Source organism: Onychomys torridus, chromosome 5, assembly GCF_903995425.1.
Source record: "Onychomys torridus chromosome 5, mOncTor1.1, whole genome shotgun sequence".
Classification (NCBI taxonomy): Eukaryota; Metazoa; Chordata; class Mammalia; order Rodentia; family Cricetidae; genus Onychomys; species Onychomys torridus.
In genome coordinates this window covers 21,791,589-21,810,480 of record NC_050447.1, presented here as the reverse complement: position 1 = coordinate 21,810,480, position 18,892 = coordinate 21,791,589, and the positions used below count along the sequence as shown (strand labels likewise).

Sequence of the window (18,892 nt, the reverse complement as noted above, 5' to 3'; positions counted from 1 at the left end):
ATACAAAGATTCTGATGCCCAAGGAGAAACATGGGTGTGGAGATCTAGCCTAGGGCAGCAGAAGCTGGCACATCCAGCTAAATCGGCCTTGAGAGTCTGAGTCTGGGGCATTTCCTCAACTACAATAGGCAATGCTGAAGCCCAAAGCAAGAACAGCCCCAGCTTTGTTATTTCAATCAGCCAGTGCTAGGCACCCTGAGAGGACCCCTAATTCTTCACTTAAAATATCCTAAACCCCAGGACTTAAAATGACAGGACCAAAGCATCACTGCAGCGACCGCAAGCTCCTTCAGGCTCTGCTCTGAGTTTACACGGGGCAGGAGTGGGTCTGCCTTTTGTCTCCAGCATGAAGCGACACTTCCAGCACCCAATGGACCCCCAGCTCAGAAGCCACAAAACCAGAAGATGTGCTCAAAGAGGGACCCCCAAATCCACTTCATTGTTCCCCTAAGTTATCTAACTTTACTCAGGAGGAGAGGGCAGGAAGAAACAAAGGAAAAGAAGAGATGAAATCAAATCCCCATGCTCCGAAAGGGTGCTGAGCAGTCAGCACCTCCCTGTGAGGTTCCCCAGGAGTCAACTATGATATACTGAGACAGCCTCTTGCCCTGGCTGTCTCAAAGTGCCCTGAGTTTGTTCAAGACAAGAGCCTCCAGGAGCCATTTGCTTCTCATTTCTCCAGGTAAACAATGACGTCACAATCACCAGGAAAGGATTTACTTCTCTGAACAAATGAGTGGAAGGATGGCTTAGGCTTATAATCTGTTACACAGTCATGAAGTCATTAGACATGTCTGACTTCTGGGCACCAGCTGGGCACGTGGGAACCTGTTGATGCCATGCCTTGCAAACTCAGGTTGTTCTTAGCTCCACACGTTCTGTGACTGACATGCAGTCACAGAACCAGCCTCTAGAACAAGTACTAGAATCTGCTTGTGGGAGGCTTGACAGTGATCGCATTCTTTCCACAAAGGTCTCCCCACACCAACTCCTAACCTGCCGGCCACTACGTCCTGAGCTGCTATTTTTCTTTCCTATTGCCTTTAGGTCTCATCTGGTTTCTGGCAGGGCATGTGTGCAGTTCTCCTAGATGCAGACAGAACTGCATAAAACAAGGACAAATTCAGTTAACTCCAATGGGGTGAGGAAGAGTGGCCACAACCAACCTGTTTTCTCAAATTATGGAAAAGGAGTCAATTCAAGAAATAAAGACAGTTGTGTGCTATCATATCCGGAGTGCCCTCATCCCCGCACTGTGAAAATACACGTCAGTTCTCGGTGCACATGAGCAAGATACACCTTGCTTAGCTAAGCTTCCTATAGGCTTGCCTTCTCAGACTTTAAAGGGAAGGTCAGTTTTGGGTGCCCCCTACAAGATGAGACCAGGGAAGGATAGACTACAACCTGGAGGGCCTCAGTTAATATCCTTTATGGATCATGAAATCTGTGTCCACTACAGATCCATCAGCTCTTTCCCAAAGGGAAAGACGTAGGAGTGACTATCCTGTGTAAGAGATTTTTTTCCCTCGGAGCAAAAACCTTTTTGGTGAGCCTGTGGCAAAGTGTTCCTCAAGAGTGTTCCAACAGCCGGAAGAGAGGACCTTGCCCTGCTGGCTCACTCAGGAGCAAATGCTCATGTTGTTCTTTCTAGTTCAGTACAGGGCTATATGGGTGTGGAGAGAGAACAGGGTCAGGAACAGATGGCAACCACTGCTGGAACCAAATACCCAGAACGCAGATGCCCAAGGTTCTGTTGTCAGACATGCAGAGTGAGCCCGTGAGCTTGCCTTCCTCAGTGAAGGGGATCATTCAAGTAGAACTGACTGCCAAAAGAGAGAAGCTTCAGAGTTCTCTGAGAGGGGAGTGACTTTATCCATCAGCTCTCAACAGAGCGGAAGAGGAGTAGGGCTTGCCCCAGATCAGCCTTGAGCTGGGCACTTACACCTTTTCGATTCCAGCAGCTCCAAGCTCATGCTCTGACCCCACTGGAAGTGTGGAACGGCAGACCCGTCACTTGGAATCATGGCTGAGGAAGAGGGGTGGTTTGGGGCTACATGACCTCAAAGGCTACTCAAGAGGACAGCAGCACTTGGTATTCCACACACATGGTATTCCTCCATGATCCAAGGCTGAGGCTGGTTTCACATGCAACTAGACTTGTGAAAATGCACTGTGACTGCTTATATGGGCCATAGTGTCTGAGTGAATGGGACTCCAAAGGCTTGGATTCCTTGCTCATAATGGATAATTTTTTAATCATTTAAAGTCGTATTAGCCAAATTACAGAAACCTATGTTGTCTCTCCTTCTCTGGCCCCAAAACGATTGACAACATTTCCCAAATAAACACACACACACACACACACACACACACACACACACACACACACACACACACACCACCAAAACAAAACAAGAAAACCCAAAATTTTAAAGGAAAAAAAGAAAAGAAAAAAATGTTTAAAAGAAATACAAATTAAAGAAATTTATTGGTACTGACAAAAATACATAATACAAAAAACGAAACACAATACAACAGAAAAAAAAAAATTGGGAAGCCCACCCCAGCTGACCCATGTGACTAATATACTGATAGTGTGCAGCCCCAGGCCCCATCAAACACAGCCCTTAATTCATGAGGACCTCCATCTGCACCAGCCTGGCATTAGTGTCCCCAGATGTCCGGTAGGGTATCATTCCAGCAAAGGTAATCAGAGCTCTGGCTTGACTTCGGAGTTGCTGAGAGAAAAGGAGATCAAGACAAGAAAACTGGTTAACTGTCAATCTGGGCCCTGGACTGAGAACCATCACAGGTTCTTCTGTGCTGTACACCCAGTTTCAGGACTGTTTTGGCTTCCACTGTCCCCCAATTCCACAGTGTCAGAGTTCTCGACTGAGCAAAGGCTGCTTGCTCTGCCAGAGAGCCTTACCCCAACACACCATAAGGAACCAATCACAAATTAGCATTTTCTTTGATTTCCACGCCATCCCTACCCCTAGTTTGAGAACAGCTGTGATCCCACCATTTGATTTCTCCCAGGAGCTTGCTGTATAAGATTTATACTAGTCCTAGGTGCTAAGGGAAGCGTGGTTGGGATCATGTGGTCTTAGAGGGCTGGGCAATGGATGTAAACCAGCAAGGTGATTCTCAGCAATGTTTCTCAGGAGTACTGGGATCTTACAGAGTCACGGTCTTCGATAACTCGCTGAGGCCTGGATGCTGAAGATGGACTTGTTCCCTTGAGCCTCTTAAACTGTGTGAACAGGATGTTCATGGTGGCGAGAAGTACTTCTGAGAGGTTGTGCCTGATCTACAGAGAGAAAAACACCTGGAATGAGGGAAAGGGACCCCATCCCCAGAGGGAGCAGTAGTGAAGGGACACTGCCTCTGCCTGGTCACACTACATCCAACAACTGCCAATGAAGAACTACAGTCACAAGAAGGGAGCTAGTGGCCCTGTGATGTCAAGAGTAGCATCACATTCTTGGAGTTGCCATTCACTGGCCACTGGCGCTGCTCCCTTGGGATACTTTTGGTGGGACAGTATGCCCAAAGCACAGGCACCGTCTGCAAGCATGGAGGCTCTGCTGGCCAGCATAACAAGACCAAAAGTGTCTGCACCTAGTATTAGTGGGTAAAGGATGCATATGGTCCCCAGTTCCCCACAACACCCCATTGCTTCGGGTCTGCCCACGGCCTGTCTCCACCAGTCCTCCCTTGGGAAGTCCACACGGACAGAGCTAGTGTTTACTTTAGCCCATGATGCAGTAGCCCTTGTTTCTAGGGCGGGTAAGAAACACCAAAGGAAGAACAGCTAACAGCAGGTCCTCCCTTAGTGTGAAGTGAAAGATGACAGAGGATGACAGCTGTGTCCAGAGTACAGTACCTGTGCTCTAAAGAGAATTCTTCCTGAGTGTTGTACATGGAATGATCGGGGGAGGACCACGTTATAGCCCCACCAGGGTAAACAGAATCTTGTGGGGCATGGCCTGGCTGCCAAAAGTTTTATAGCTCTCTTAGTGGTTCCATGTGTAGCCCAACAGAGCACTTGAGCTAGGTGGTGACAGTGACCCTAGGGCTTCTGGAGTGATAACAGCTCGTGGTCACTGCACTTGCTTCCTTAGAAAAAAAATTATCTATTTGTATTTACATGTGTGTGGGTATGTATGCACGTCCATGTGTGCAGGTACACATGTCCATGTGTGCATGTGTTGAAACCAGAGGTGAACATTACGTGTCTTTCTCTGTGCCTCTTTACCTTAGTTTTTGAGGAAGTGTCTCTCACGGAGCCTGGAGCCCAGACTTTTGGTTAGCAACCTCACTCCCACCTCCAGTGCTGGCACTACAGACACATGCTGCCATGCCCAACTTTTACATACCCTACTGTTGGGTAGGTACCAGCCATCCGAACTCGGGTCCTCAGACTTGCATGTCAAACACTTGTCCACTGAGCCACCTCCCCAGCTCCGGCTTTCTGTTTAATGTACCCAGTAACTCTGAGAGTTCTAGCTATGGTAGCCATCTATCTAGATTAGATTTTCCTGGGACAGGTCCAATTTCAGCTCTCCTGGTGTTCTGTGAGTTCATACCATGTGTTTTTGGAGAAACAAGGTTCTTGTTGACCTGTGAGTCTGGTTGAATTCTCTCATTGTCTACATATGCAAGATGATATTTTAATTCTTAAGTATTTCCACAGGGTGCATGATGTATATTCCATGACTTATACCCCACTTCCCCAAGGTCTGCCTCAGTATATAAAGTGGAGAGCAACTGAGGAAGACACCCATCATCATCTGTGGGCCCCACACATCCCCACATGCGCCCATACACATGGGAACATATAAAAACACACATCACATGTACATACATACAATTAAAAAAATTAACCTTTCAGTTTTGGAAGGGAAGGAAGCAGAATTCTGTCATGAGCAGAGAAAGACTCACTTCGTCACTGAAGTTCCTGAAGGCAGCCACCCTTTCTTCCACACTTTCCTGGTTCAGAGGTACCAGCTTCAAGCGGTCAATGATCTGTTTAAAAACCATCACCAGCCCCATATGACACAGCGCCATAGTCATATCATCCCCCAAAAGGTAACAGTCAGTCAGTTTGTGCAAAGCTGGTTTTTAAGCAGAAAATGCACTCTCATGCACATAAAGCTCTGACCCTAACTGACGGACTTGATTTATGTTGTCATTTCCAGACTCAACTCTAAAAGTCAGAGACTTCGACTTCCAGAAGCCGGTTTCTAGATTAAAGGGGAGATAAAAAGAAAAGCTTCTGGGGAAGCGGGGGCTCCTAGGATCACACTTGTCCTCTTCACTTAACAGACAGGTTGATGAGAACTTGCACTTCAAGCACCCTAGCAGAAACTCACATCAAAGGCTCTGTCAATGTGGCCACTGTGATACTCGTCAAAAAAGGTTATCAAGTCCAAGAGGAGGTAGAATGTAGAGTCCACAAACTTATTTGCACTTATTCCCTGAGCCCTGTACCTGAAAGACAAAAGAGGGGGCCACTGAGGGAAGCAATGCTGGGCTGTGGATTTCACAGAATCCTAATCTCGGGACAGCATTCCAAATGCATCAACCTCCCGAGTTCTCTGGATGATGGGCACTAGGGAGAGAGGAACAGTGTTCACTTTGGACGTTGTAAAGGGCTGACTAGTGTAGACGTGGCGATACTCTACCTACACACACTCTGAGTGAAGCGCTTCTCTAGTGTCCAGCATCAACTCTGCAGCCAAGTCTTTAGGAAGGAGGAGAGGATTCCGTGTGTTAGAACCCTGAAGGTCAATGCTGGGGATTACTGCCTAAGTGGGGAGGCCTCACTTGCCGAAGGGTTTTGTGTGTTGCTGGAGGAAAGCATCACAAACCCAGTCTCCTCTGGAGATAGCTGGTTCTAGTCTAAGAACCCAGTGACTTTCCTGGGGAGGAAGGTGGATTCTACAAGAGTGCCCACGAACCCCTGAGAATCCTGCAGCATCATGACAGGATGTTCTAGAAGGTGAATCAGAATCACCTCTGTGAAGCTGAACACACAGTAGGGCAGCACAGTGACCTGGGATCAGGCCCCACTAAGCTAGCCCTGGCCTTACCGCTCGGCAATGGAGAGGGCCATGTTCTTCAGTCTTTCCTTGTTGGACTGTGGGGCACTGATCTGTGGGACCACAGGGCTCAGCAGCTTGTTCATCAGCTCCAGCACCTTGTCAGCATTCTGTTTACATTTTAAGATTAAGAAAACAATCAACAAAAGGACAAACTAAATAAGCAAATAAAAACAGCAATTGTCTGGGGTGATGAACAGCTGCTCTACATCCTGAGACTGGACACAGCCAAGGATAGTCCATCCAGTGAATGCCTACCACCTGCACATTTTCCTATGTCCTAATTATACCTCAATCACAACATTTTTAAATTTAGGAAACCTTTCTTTATTTAAAAAAGATTTTATTTATTTTTATGTGTGCATGTGTTTTGCCTGCATGTATGTATGTGCACCATGTACAAGCCTGGTGCCTGCAGTGGCCAGAAAGGGCATCAGATCCTCGGCAACTGGAGTTACGGGTGGTTGTGAGCCACCATGTGGATTCTAGGAACCAAGCTGGACTCTCAAGAAGAGCAACCAGGGCTTTTAACCAGGGAGCCATCTCTCCAGCCCCAGGAAACCTTCCTTTTTAGGTCACTTAAATCATCAGCTGTCGCCACATACTCTCAGGTAGATGCATTTAACCAGGCTCTTGGACTACACACTGTTGGCTACTGTAGAAGGCTACCACAGGAAACCACAGTGGCTTCGACAATGCCTATAGGAGAGCCTTTCATTACGTTGCTCTCTTTGGTCAGAGATATCTTTTGGGCAGTAAGAATTCTGTAAAATGGGAATTTCATCCTGACTGAGAAAGTGCTCCAGCAGGGATAGTGATAAACAAAGACAATGTTGAAAAGTTGGAGCAGTGTTATCAGCAGGAGAAGGGCACTTACCTTGGCAAGGTCATAAAGCTTGGCTGCTTCTTCAAACAGTCCTTTACTTTCTGCCACGGAAGCAACTTTGTTGATAATAGGCTTTGTGTCGCTGGTAAACTTATCAATGACTCCAGGCTGACGAGACAAGTTATCAAGGGAGGAAGAGACTCAACACCCAGCAGCGACTGCGACACAGAAGCACTTGAACTGAAATGCTTGTCCTATTCAACTCGGGCCCTCTTGATGACGTAACCCCACCCCCAAACCATGGGAAGAAAGACGGGCACATTTAATGGAAGCCTGTGGAGTCGGCTGTGGCACATTTGTGGTTTCTGGAAGATTTACTCAAAGGACTGAGAGTAGGTAAAACTATTAGTGATTCTAAATTTTCTGGCAATAAGGAAGTTATAAGAAAATATTTGGAAGACTTTCAATTTGCTTTCTAAGACAGATGCTGAACAAGTACACAGGAAGTGGCGGTGAGTACTTTGAAAAAGTCTCTGTCACCATTCAACAGCAGGCATGTGATCAGGAGAGTCTGAGGACCCGGGACCCACAGGGGATGGGGTATGGACTGTCTGACACTTGCGTTTATCCATTCTAATGCTCTATCGGGGCTGGGCCAAGCTGGGATGATCTGCCCCTGAACCAATAAATTATATATGCTCAGAATCCAGCTGTGTGGTATTGAAGAAAAGAATTAGCCTGTCTTACTTCTGCTTTTTCACTTGGGAAACAGAAGATAATGGTTCTCACTTTGATGGTGACTGTCGTAACTGAAGGAGAAACTGCACAAAAAACACTTGGCACAATGCCCACGAAGATGGGCTACCATCATGAGTACCATCAGGCCTTGTCTGGGCTGCTAGGCCAAACCATGCAGTTTTACAAAGAAAAGTGAGCACCTCTGGGGCACATGGGGAAAGCCAAGGTCAGGATTGGGTTCTGACAACGGGCGTCTGCCCTTCTGTTACAGTGACCCACGGCATGGCAAGCCCCAGAGGAACCGCTTAGGCTTCAGGGAGATGGCCTTTTCAGGGTTAGCCTCTTGAGAGAGGTGGCCTACATTTCTAACCTTTCCGTCTGGAGAGAGTAGGTACAGCAATCAACTTACTTTTCTTCATGTTTTCTGAATCAAAAATGACAAAAATTTAGACACTTAGCTTAAAAAAATGGCAGGCATGCTTTGAACATATGAAAAACCTATCTAATCACAAATTTATAAACTTTAAAGAAAAGAAAAATGTGTGTAAAACCAAGGCCATCAGTTGGGCCTATAAGTTCCTCTTTCTTGTGTTAAAGTTTCTGTATCCAGATGTGAGTCCTGCAGTGTGACTACACTCTTCTGACAGTCAGGGTGCATTTAACCCACCTTTCTACTTCCGTCGTTCTCTAGTTTCCCAAGGATCATATCAAACTGTGGAGGAAAGGGTTATTTAGTTTAGTGGTCAAGGAAATAAACATAACACTCAATTCCTTAGGGAAAAAGATGGGAAGAAAAGGGGCAAAGAAGTCTTACACAAACTAGGAAACAGTGATGCTGAGATCACTATTTTCACTGTTAGAAACCAAAAAAAGCTCCACCCTACCTCCACCTCTAGGCCATGCACAACCTACTCACACAGAATGTCGCATGAGAACACACTGAAAACTCCCACCAGAGCGAGAAGAAGGCTGACCTACCTCTCGACTTTCTATCACAAGCTCGCTCACACAGCGCAGAAACATGTTTTCTCCTTGACTGTCTTTCTCATCCCTACAAAAGCACAGAACAAAAGCTTGGGTGGTTTGTGGTATGGACTCTAAGAGTCTCTAAGAGGCATTCTCTGAATGGGGAGATAAAAGGTAGCCAAATCCAAAGACAAAAGGAAGTTTCACCTGAGGAAGTAAAAGTACTGGAGTGCTTCCCTTGGATCTGTGGACTCAAACTTGCGGGTGTAGAGCATGAGCAGACGCACAAAGTTCAGCCGTCGCATGCAGGGAGGGTCACCAGGCTCATGGCTGACTGCACATGGGAACAGAAGGGCTCACATTCTCAGAGCTCCTCTGACCCTCACAACCCAGAACCCATGGAAATTCAATGTATGGGCTAGAAGTATGTGTTTTTGTAGCCCACACACTTTATATTTCCCATTGTAATCTCGCCACTGTCCTTCATTTTCCTCTCTAGTAGAGGAAAATGTCTCATATGGTGAATGACCAGCATGATGGCCTTTACAGGAAATGACTATGGACTTGACCATCATGGCTCATATACTGACCCACTAAGGACCCACTCACTCACATTTGCGTGGCTCTCCACCTACCTCTCCCATCTGAGTAGGCAGGTAGAGAGGTGGCTAGCTGGGGTTTCCAAAATCTTTAAAGCCAAATCCTTAGTGGGCATGACATTCGTGACTCTTGAAATGGCTTTGTCTGGCCACAAAACTGGTCCCTGGCATGGCCCTTCAACACTACAGGAAATGCTGAGGGACACAAATGAGTACTCTAACACTAATATACAAGCTCAAGTAGCTACAATGCTCCAAATCCCCAGTGGTTGCCATTCCACAGCCACTAGGATCAACATGTCCCATCACTGCCAGCTAAGGCCTAAATACTCACGGAGCTGAGCACTCTGCCCCGAGGATTTTAAAAGCAGCTTTAGCTCAAACAGGACCAGGGCCACGTGCACAGCATGGCAGCGCAGCCGCTCCATGCGGAAGAGAAAGGCAATGGCAGCCTCAAACTGTGCAGTCAGGAACAGCACTTGGAAGTAGAGGAAGGGCTGCTGGTTCACGGTGAAGTGAGACTCGCCTGCAGGAGAGGATATGAAACCAACTCAGAAGGAAGCTGCCACCTGTGTCTGACCCTGGGGATCTACTGGCCTTATTGGGTGGGAAGAAATCACCAGCATAAAGCAGCTGATGTGACCCTGGACACAGTAAACTCTATGAAACGTGACCTGGAGCCAGGCAAGGGGGCACATGCATGCCTCTAATACTTTCAGTCATAGCAGTAGAAAGGAGAGGTCTCTGTGCATTCAAGACCAGTCTGGACTACAAAGTGAGTTTGACTTACAAAACAGACAGACAGACAGACAGACAGACACACACACACACACACACACACACACACACACACACACACACACAATTCTTCTACTTTCTCTAGGCCTCACAGGGCAGTGGTGGCGCATGCCTTTAATCTCAGCACTCGGGAGGCAGAGCCAGGTGGATCTCTATGAGTTCGAGGCCAGCCTGGTCCACAGAGTGAGTCTACAGTCCAGGAGAGCCATACAAAGAAACCATCCCGAAAAACCAAAAAAGTAAAATAAAATAAAAAGGTTAAAAAAACAAGACTCCTAGGCTTCACTACATGATTAGCAAGCAGTCCTGCTGTAAACTCTAAGCTGTTTGCATTAGAGAGGAGAGAAACAGTGACAGTTTGTCTTCAACATGGACAGACAGAGAAACTGCAAAGATGCTGAAGTGAACTCGGGGTTCACACGACTCTGAACTCAGCTACACTGGCTGTAGTTGCTGATCCTTTACCTTCCAGAGCTGCTCACCAATGAGGAGGTCAAAGGGACAAGTTATGTTCTCTCCTTTGTAACCAGATATGACCACTAGCAAGATCTAATGGAGTGACAGCTAAGGCCTCACTCACATCCCTTCCCAGCAAGAGCTGGAGAAAAGTCTATTGTCTACAACCATGGAAGTCACAGGTTTCTTTTCTTCATTTTTTTCTTTTGGTGGTGCTAGAGATCAATCAATCTGAAGGCCTCTGGAATGTCAGGCAGGTACTTCACTACTGAGCTACAGTCCGGACCCTTTCATTCTTATTCTGAGACAAAAATCTCACCAAGTTGCCCAGGCTGGCCTTGAACTCACTCTGAAGCCTAGGCTGGCCTTGAACTCATGATCTTTCTGCCTCAGTCTCCCAAATACTGTATCCAAGTGATACATAATTCTTAATGCATAATAGTCTCTACCTGATTGAAAATAGTTAAAGTCCACTAGAGGAGCTCATGTGTGAAGGGCTTCCCTACAGGTAAGCCATGTGTCCCACAAGGAGAGAGGGTGACTGTGCAGGATCTTACCATAGTCTTCTAGCAGCTGTTTCTGGAACTGTGAGAGAGTGAGTCTGTCTTGTGGCGAGCTGGTGCCGTCATCATCAAAACACACTTGGTTCAACTAAATCCCCAAAGGAAACACACACACTGGAACAAACTACATCCTCAGCCATGTGTCCAGCTGTAGCTGCCCAGCATCCATGCTCCAGCTGTGAGCTGGAGATGGCATGGGACACTGTGGTTCTTGGGGCTGGCTGGTAGCTCCATGGTAAAGCATGCCAAGGCCTATATTCTATCCCTAGCAATACAACAGGGAAGGGAAATGGGGGGAGGGGAAGGGAAGGAAAGAAGAAAAAGAAAGCTAACCGTGTACATTAGTTGGAAATTATACAGCAAAAAAACAGGGCCAACAGACACAAACTCCCCTGGCCCTGTCCTGATCACCACACAAACATGATGCGTTAAGCAGGTAAAGAGAGTATGGAAAACTGAGCAGGCAAATGAAGCTGTGCCTACTTTTAACCATAAGTAGTCCTCAGTCTTGTCTGCTACTTCGCTCTGATTGTCGGTGATGTCACATCTGCCAATGATACAGTACACAGCACGCTTATAGGGGTCTGTGTTGTTCCTCAGGGCTCTGCGGTAATGAAGCCGGAGCTTGTTTTCAGTAGCTGGAGACAATCTGAAGACACACAGAGACACAGCCTCAGCAAAGATCCTCAGAGGCCAAGTGAAGGCATTCATCTAAGAGTTTGGAGTCTCTCCTTCCAGGGCCACAGGTCCTGTCTGGTCTACCACGACTTTCTTCTGACTTGTAACTACTAGCAAAGTGTCCTTTTGTCCATCCACTTTTCTCCAGTCCTAAGACCTCCATGGGAAGGTCAGAAACGCTATGGATCAACATTCTACCCCACCCCAGCATCCCTCCAGGAGTGACAGTGGGTCCTTCCCTTAATTGTCCTATTGTTGTTTGTGTGCAGCAGACTACAGAGGCCAGACAGAAGTCAACTTTCATGCCATTCTTCAGGTGGGGTCTTTTTGATACAGTATTTCTTTGGTCTGGAGCCTACCAATTAGTCTAGGCTGACTGGTCAGAGTCCTAGAAATCCTTAACCCTTCCTTCCTTGACTCCCCAGTGCTGGCTGGGATCCAAGCACATGCTACCATGCCTAACAAGGGTTCTGGGGATTAAACTCGTTGGCCCAGCAAGCAGTCTACCTACTGAGATAGCTCTCCAGCCTCTTCCTCCACTGTCTGAATCCACTGGGCCTCCACATTCCCTTACTCACATAGGCTCACTTCCCAAATAATCTCCTTGCACCCAAACCTTTGGCTCAGGATCTCCTTTTGAGTTGGGTGCGAACACCACCTCCACCCCCGTGGTGACCAAACATGGGGCCCTGTGCATGCTAGACAGCAAGTGCTCTCCTTCTGAACAAATCTTCCACCCTAGTCCTACTTTAAACTATACGAGCAAACCAGATGCTCAGGATTTGAGACAACCTCCTAACATGGCAGAATTACCACGAGTATTTGCTTTCCACAGGTACCACTGGAGCACCGTATTTCTTCCATGCTTGTGCATATGTACAAACTGGGTTTGAATGGGAACATGTGTCAATTACACAAGCAAAATCCCAAGTAAACTGCGTTTAGCAGCTCCTTAGTTCAGGAGAGTATCTCAAAACATTGGCAAACACTCATTGCTGATTTCAAACTGATCACATTCTAGCTCTAACCTTTGAGTTATGAAGTGTACGGCATACACTTCAATACAGGCTGAACAAAGAAAGAACATTTGTGTTTAACCAAGTGACTATAACACACACACAAAAATCTCATTTTATTTCAGTTACTTATTTATTTTGGTTTTTGGAGACAAGAGGGTCACAATGTAGTGTAGGCTGACTTTTAATCTCACAAACTGATGCCTCAGACTCCTGAGTGCTGAGATATAAGTACATGCCAACACCCCTGGCCAAAAAGTTCTAGTTCAGTCCTCAGCTTGGGGGGTGGGGGGGGGGGCGACAAACAAAAAGTTCTAGTTCATAAAGCAACCTTGACTTAGAGTGTGTTCTAAGCACAGTCCTCCACTGACAGGCAACTTCTTAAATATAGTCTCCCTGCAGGCAAGGCCAAGCAAAGGAAGTCACCCTACACCCTGTACCTTCTCTCCTTGCTGTTCATGTACTCCTGGAACCAGGTTTTAAATTCCCCCAGCTGGTGCTGGGCTCGACTGACAACTTGTGATGCAGCAAGCAGGTCCCCACAGCGCATGCAGTAATAAATTAACGCCCAGACGGGATGGCCTTCCACCTCGCCATCCTAAAAGACAAAAACCAGTCAAACAAAAGCTAACCAACCACTTTCTGATGTGCTGGCTCCAGCAAAGGTACTTAATTCCCACCATAACCCCATGAGTGAAGAGCCACTGACGGCATCCTACTCCCTGTATTTTGCAAACAAATTAATTTGTCCAGAGAAACCTGGAAGAGCAATGTAGTATGGATCTGGAGTGACTTTGAAGTGAACAGAGCCCTTCTCACCCACAACACCCCATGGTTTCTCTCACAGCCAGTAATAATGGGGTCTTCTCTGACTTTCACAGAACAAGAGCTAAAGATACCATTGACCAATGAGAGGTATTATCATCCACTTGAGCCTATAAATTAACTGCTACTGAATTGTCAAGCATTCATTCCTTGTCCCTTCAATTTTCTGAGTGTCTGGGTAGCAGACGCTGCTAGGTGACTGTCTCTACCCTCCTAAAACTGTGACCACCCATCCTACTTACTACTTGCCCATGTAGCAGGCCTGGGCTTGCCCTCTCTGTGTTTCACCAACTCCTTCAGGAATGGTCCTCAGAGCTTTTGGCTCTCTCCTCCGTGGCAGGATGCTTCATAAACTTGATACTATACGGTGTCACTTGGCCTCTTCAACTCTTCTAAACTGTGCAAGTCCCAAGTGCTCAGCCTTGGTCAAGGCCTTTCTTTACCAGCTAGTCCAAAGTTTGCTCAGCCCTACTACATGCCTACTACTCCTACTACTTTGCTTTCTCTGTGTGCTTGTCCACATTGCTCCCTCCTCCTAGAACAGTCTTCCAGGGTCCCAGGATAATGAACCCCTGCTCATTAATAGTAAGTCCGACCTTTTATGAAGCCAGCATCTTTTATATCTCCCAATTTTGGGGCACAAAGCTCCAGTTAAGCTTGTACACTCTATAAGACACTGTAAATAATAATCCCCCAGCTCCAGGGCCAGCTGAGCAGGACTGTAAACCATATCCAATGCCATTCTTCCAACTGTTTTGCTCTTAACTTCCGACAGATCCCTCACTTTGTCTCTCATACCCACATGTAAGTTCCTAAAAGTCCTTATAGCTCAACTTTTAAAACTCACCTAGGACCTGACACTGACTCCCTCTCCTGCCTTTATCCAGGCAGGACTCCTGCATGACTAGTTTTCAATGGGTCCCTGTGAAACAGCCCCACCTGCTCATCCCTGGCCTCTTTGACACACAGAACCTCCTTTCAACCAACAGCTTCAGAGTATGTCTGACCCTGAGACGTCACTAGTACCTGAAGTCCTGGTGAGGGAGCTGGCAGTTTAATGTTTAGGAAACTTCGGACCAGTTGGTAAGTCCCAGGCACACCGCCCAGCTGGGCCTGATGCAAATTTCCAAAGACAGTCACAAGGGTGTAATTCTTGTAACTGGAAAAATTTTTAGAGAAAAAATGGTGAAGGTTGACAACATGTATTACACACATTTATGTCCACATTCAGAATACTAGATTGTGAACTCTATAGGCAAGGTCTGGATTCTAAATCTCATACAGAAGAGGAAACAGTACATGCTTAATGAAGCAAATTCATTCTTAGCACTGCACAGATTTTTACCTCGGTTACCCCAAAGAATTCCTAGGGGATACAGCTGAGGGCTTCAAGTACTTTAAGGGGGGAGGGGGGACACTAATGTTCTAATGGGTTTGCTTAAACAACATTTTTATTTTAAAGAATTTGAAATAAATTTCATGAAAAGTCAAAATAGTCCAATGACTAGCATCACACCCTTATCTAGATTATCAGTATTGTTATTTGTAAGTGTTTCCTATCTCTACATGTCCTATCTGGTACCCAAATCCACGTAAGAACATGGTTTTGTTTATTCCCAGAAGCATTTTAAAATGTTATAAAAATCATGGCTACCGCCGGGCAGTGATGCCACACGCCTTTAATCCCAGCACTCGGGAGGCAGAGGCAGGCGGATCTCTGTGAGTTCAAAGCCAGCCTGGTCCACAGAGCGAGATTCAGGACAGGCTCCAAAACTACACAGAGAAACCCTGTCTCAAAAAACCAAAAAAAGCAAGCAAACAAACAAAACAAAACAAACCATGGCTGCCTAATCTACTATCATTTCAGCCCTGTACCTCCTAAGAACCAGGAATGAACCTACAAGCCAATTTCAGAGAACAAATTGTGCAATCTGATGCAGTTAGTAAAAATGGTGTCAAAGAATTAGAAGTTGAGCTATGTAAAATTACATACTACTACATAACTGTAGAAAAAAATAAAACTAAACTGAACACTCATGACAACAGAGGGTGGACGCCACAGTGAGGCAATAGGAGCCTCTGGTGTGAGGAATGGGGCCTCTCTTCTCTTCTGTAGTTCTTCTTTCCAGCACTTTCCTAAATCCCTGTAAAAGCATTTATTTGCATTCTCCTCATCACTACACGCTACACGTATTTAAAAGCACAAGATGAGAGAAGAGAGCCAGGACAAAACAGATGACCACTACCACCTCCTCCAACTTGCAATAAAACAACCTATGTGCTGGCAAGATCCTAAATTAAAGAAGCCAAAACTCCTTGAGAACCAAGACAAATGTATCCTACCGAAAGCTTTGGAACATGGAAGGGAGAGACCACGCCTATATTTTCTCAATATTTTTGGCCTTATATCTAAAAACATATTTGGAACTAGGTCTCCTATACCATCTGGCAGATTATGTAACTTGAAACATTATGCTATATTGTCAGCAGAAAAGCATCTGCAGAAATACTGTAACACGGAGTACAGTTATTCAAAGAGGTGAAAAGGAAACTTTGAAAAGGCACTGCCGGAGAGTGACGCTGCTCCAGAGATGAAGCCAGGCTTTGTCAGCTGGACAGGGGCTTCAAAGCCCTAAAAGTCCAGCTAGAGAGTGGGGAAAGAAAAAAAGTCTTTTCATTAAACTAGGGGCTGGACAGATGGCTCAGCAGTTAAGAGAACTTGCTGCTCTTAAAGAGAACCTGGGTTCAGTTCCCAGCACCACATAGAGGCTTACAAGCATCTGTAACTCTAGTTCCAGGAGATCTAGTGTCCTTTTCTGATCTCACTGCCACCAGGCACACATGTGGTGCACATATGTACTTGGAAGAAAAACACTCATACACATAAAATAAATAAATATATCTAAAAAAAATTTAAAAACATTGGGGATTTAGCTCAGTGGTAGAGCGCTTGCCTAGCAAGTGCAAGGCCCTGGGTTCGATCCTCAGCCCCCTCCCCCCAAAAAATTAAAAAAAACAAACTAAGTGCAACAAATAATAAAATGGGATACATAAACAGGAATGCAGCCTAGTGGCTGAAGCAACAGTTTAAAGATTAAGTTTGTCAGGGAAAGCACTTTTTAATTTTTTTTAATTCCTTAAGATTTTTATATGGCATAAGAAAATCTAGCTCATAGTTTGCCAATTAAAATGAATAAATGTTACTATATTAGATTCTTTATGGCTGATGATCAATACAACCAAACCTCCATTTCAAAAGCTCAGCCAATGGGGCTGGAAAGATGGCTTATCAGTGGAGAGCACTGACCGCTCTTTTGAAGGACCTGACCCACATGGTGGCTCACAACCAATTGTAACTCCAGTCCTAGGAGATCAAACTTCCTCTTCTGGCCCATGGACACTGCACCTATGTGGTACACAGACATACATGCAGGCAAAACAAGCATACAGATAAGAATATAAACTAAAGTGGAAAAAAAAAAGTTTAGCCAAAGTCTGAAGAATTACTTTATAAAACCTTCACACACATATAGACTAGAGAAATTAAAAAACAAAAACCAAAAGCTTTTTAAGTTCCAGATTTTTGTAACAAAGGAATGGAGGCTAGTGAATACAGATCAGAGGGTGCTCATTTCATGTAGCTAAGGTGTAATTAGCACAGTATTTGAAATGAAACCAGTCCCCTACAGCATCAAGTCTGAATCCCCTCCAGGAACTTCCTAACCAAGTATTATTTTGTTGACAAAGCTCTTCTTAAGCCAGCAGGCTGGTGCCCAGTGCCGTCCCTAAAATGGAGTCTGCTGCACAGTCCTGACCATTCCTGCTGGGATTTCAGAGTTCCACGAGGAGAGAGATGAACGGCACAGGTCTAAGAATGAATTGGGCGATGATAAGGTATAAGGATAAAGGCACAAACCCCTCAGCAGCCATGCCCAGACACAAAGCATTGGCCTCAGCAGCTATGCAGAGCCCTGACTCCGACTCACTGGGTAGGGCCGGGAGGGTAAAGTTACAGGGGCCTTCCTAACATTTAAAGTTATCATACTGCAAGGTGAGTTAGAATGCTGTAAGAAAACAAAGGAGCCAGGCAGTGGTGGTGCACGCCTTTAATCCCAGCACTTGGGAGGCAGAGCCAGGCGGATCTCTGTGAGTTTGAGGCCAGCCTGGTCTCCAAAGTGAGTTCCAGGAAAGAAACAAAGCTACACAGAGAAACCCTGTCTCGGAAGAAAAGAAGAAAAAAAAAAAACAAAAAGGAACCTGGGGAGTGAGTGATGAACCATATTAGGAAAACAGGATTATGAGCCAAGTCACTCTGACCTAATCAACATGTCTCTACATTAAATGATGAAAAGCAGAGCTGCCCTTTACCACCATTTCTATGTACCATTTTATCAGCTGCAGAAACAGTCCTGGTAGATAAGTGTTCTGACAACAGAATTACCTCAGCTCCAGTCAGTTTAAAGTACTCCAGTTACAGCACACTCAGCCCCAGAACTACCTAAGACTCGAGAAACAGGTGACTTTAGGGAAAGTAAAAGCCAACTCCACCACAGACAGATAGACAGACAGACAGACAGACAGATAGATAGAGCGCTACAGCTGCCTTACCTCTGCTCAAGGTATCCCAAGGCCTGCTTGACAAACTCCATGCGCACTTCTACACTGTTTCGGCTCTTCAGGGCATCAGTCGCTGGTGCCAATACCACATCTGTCATTTGTTTTACCATGGCCCACATGTCAGAAATGCTCTGCATGTAAACGAGATTGCACATGACAAAGCGGTAAGGATGGAGAAGTTACTTGGTATGACTGCAATGGAGGCAGAATGAGGAGGACTGAGGTTTTCTGTCTGAGACACCCCTGGCTCAAACTCAGTATGGAAGACAGGCCTGTGCCTTGCCAACCACCAGAGCTCTGACCACTGATGAGTGCCCCTTCCCTGCTTGGAGTTGGCTTTCAAACCACTTACCATGCCAGGCCTGACAGAACCACCTCCATCATTAGGAACATGAAAGTAACAAGAGCTGAATCTCAGTGGGTCATCCCTTAAGAGTGCCTGAGTGCATTTCTAATCACCCAGAGCTCTAGGAGCTTAAACACAAGTTCTTACAAGGTTATTTAAGTTCCTTAAGGCTTAAAATAAAGAGTTTAACCTAAATAATAAAGGTTTTGTCTTCCCAGGGGCTCTCTGGGCTAACTCTGTAGCTCATTTTATGAGTAAATGCCATAACCTCCCATTTCCCTCCTACTCACTCCCTCAAAAGTGACTCCAGAAGAGAGGCTTTTCTCTGTGTTACCCTACCCAGTGGGCCTCCACTCCCCA

General features: G+C 45.9%; 1 protein-coding gene across 2 annotated transcripts in view; it reads right to left on the bottom strand.

Annotated features, from left to right (window-relative positions):
* Positions 1-2,235: 2,235 nt before the first annotated feature.
* Nup93 (nucleoporin 93) overlaps positions 2,236-18,892 on the bottom strand; it is a 104,840-nt gene continuing 88,183 nt past the window's right edge. For both annotated transcript variants that reach the window (XM_036188510.1, XM_036188511.1), the window contains 15 exons: positions 18,178-18,317; positions 14,596-14,728; positions 13,185-13,342; positions 11,534-11,699; positions 11,045-11,138; positions 9,568-9,759; positions 8,842-8,968; positions 8,647-8,719; positions 8,336-8,380; positions 6,982-7,098; positions 6,096-6,214; positions 5,376-5,493; positions 4,945-5,028; positions 3,182-3,310; positions 2,236-2,738 (listed from right to left, as the gene is read on the bottom strand). In XM_036188510.1, coding sequence (XP_036044403.1) covers positions 2,628-2,738; positions 3,182-3,310; positions 4,945-5,028; positions 5,376-5,493; positions 6,096-6,214; positions 6,982-7,098; positions 8,336-8,380; positions 8,647-8,719; positions 8,842-8,968; positions 9,568-9,759; positions 11,045-11,138; positions 11,534-11,699; positions 13,185-13,342; positions 14,596-14,728; positions 18,178-18,317 — 1,806 coding nt within the window. In that variant the 3' untranslated portion in view covers positions 2,236-2,627. The remainder of the gene's footprint in view (positions 2,739-3,181; positions 3,311-4,944; positions 5,029-5,375; positions 5,494-6,095; positions 6,215-6,981; positions 7,099-8,335; positions 8,381-8,646; positions 8,720-8,841; positions 8,969-9,567; positions 9,760-11,044; positions 11,139-11,533; positions 11,700-13,184; positions 13,343-14,595; positions 14,729-18,177; positions 18,318-18,892) is intronic.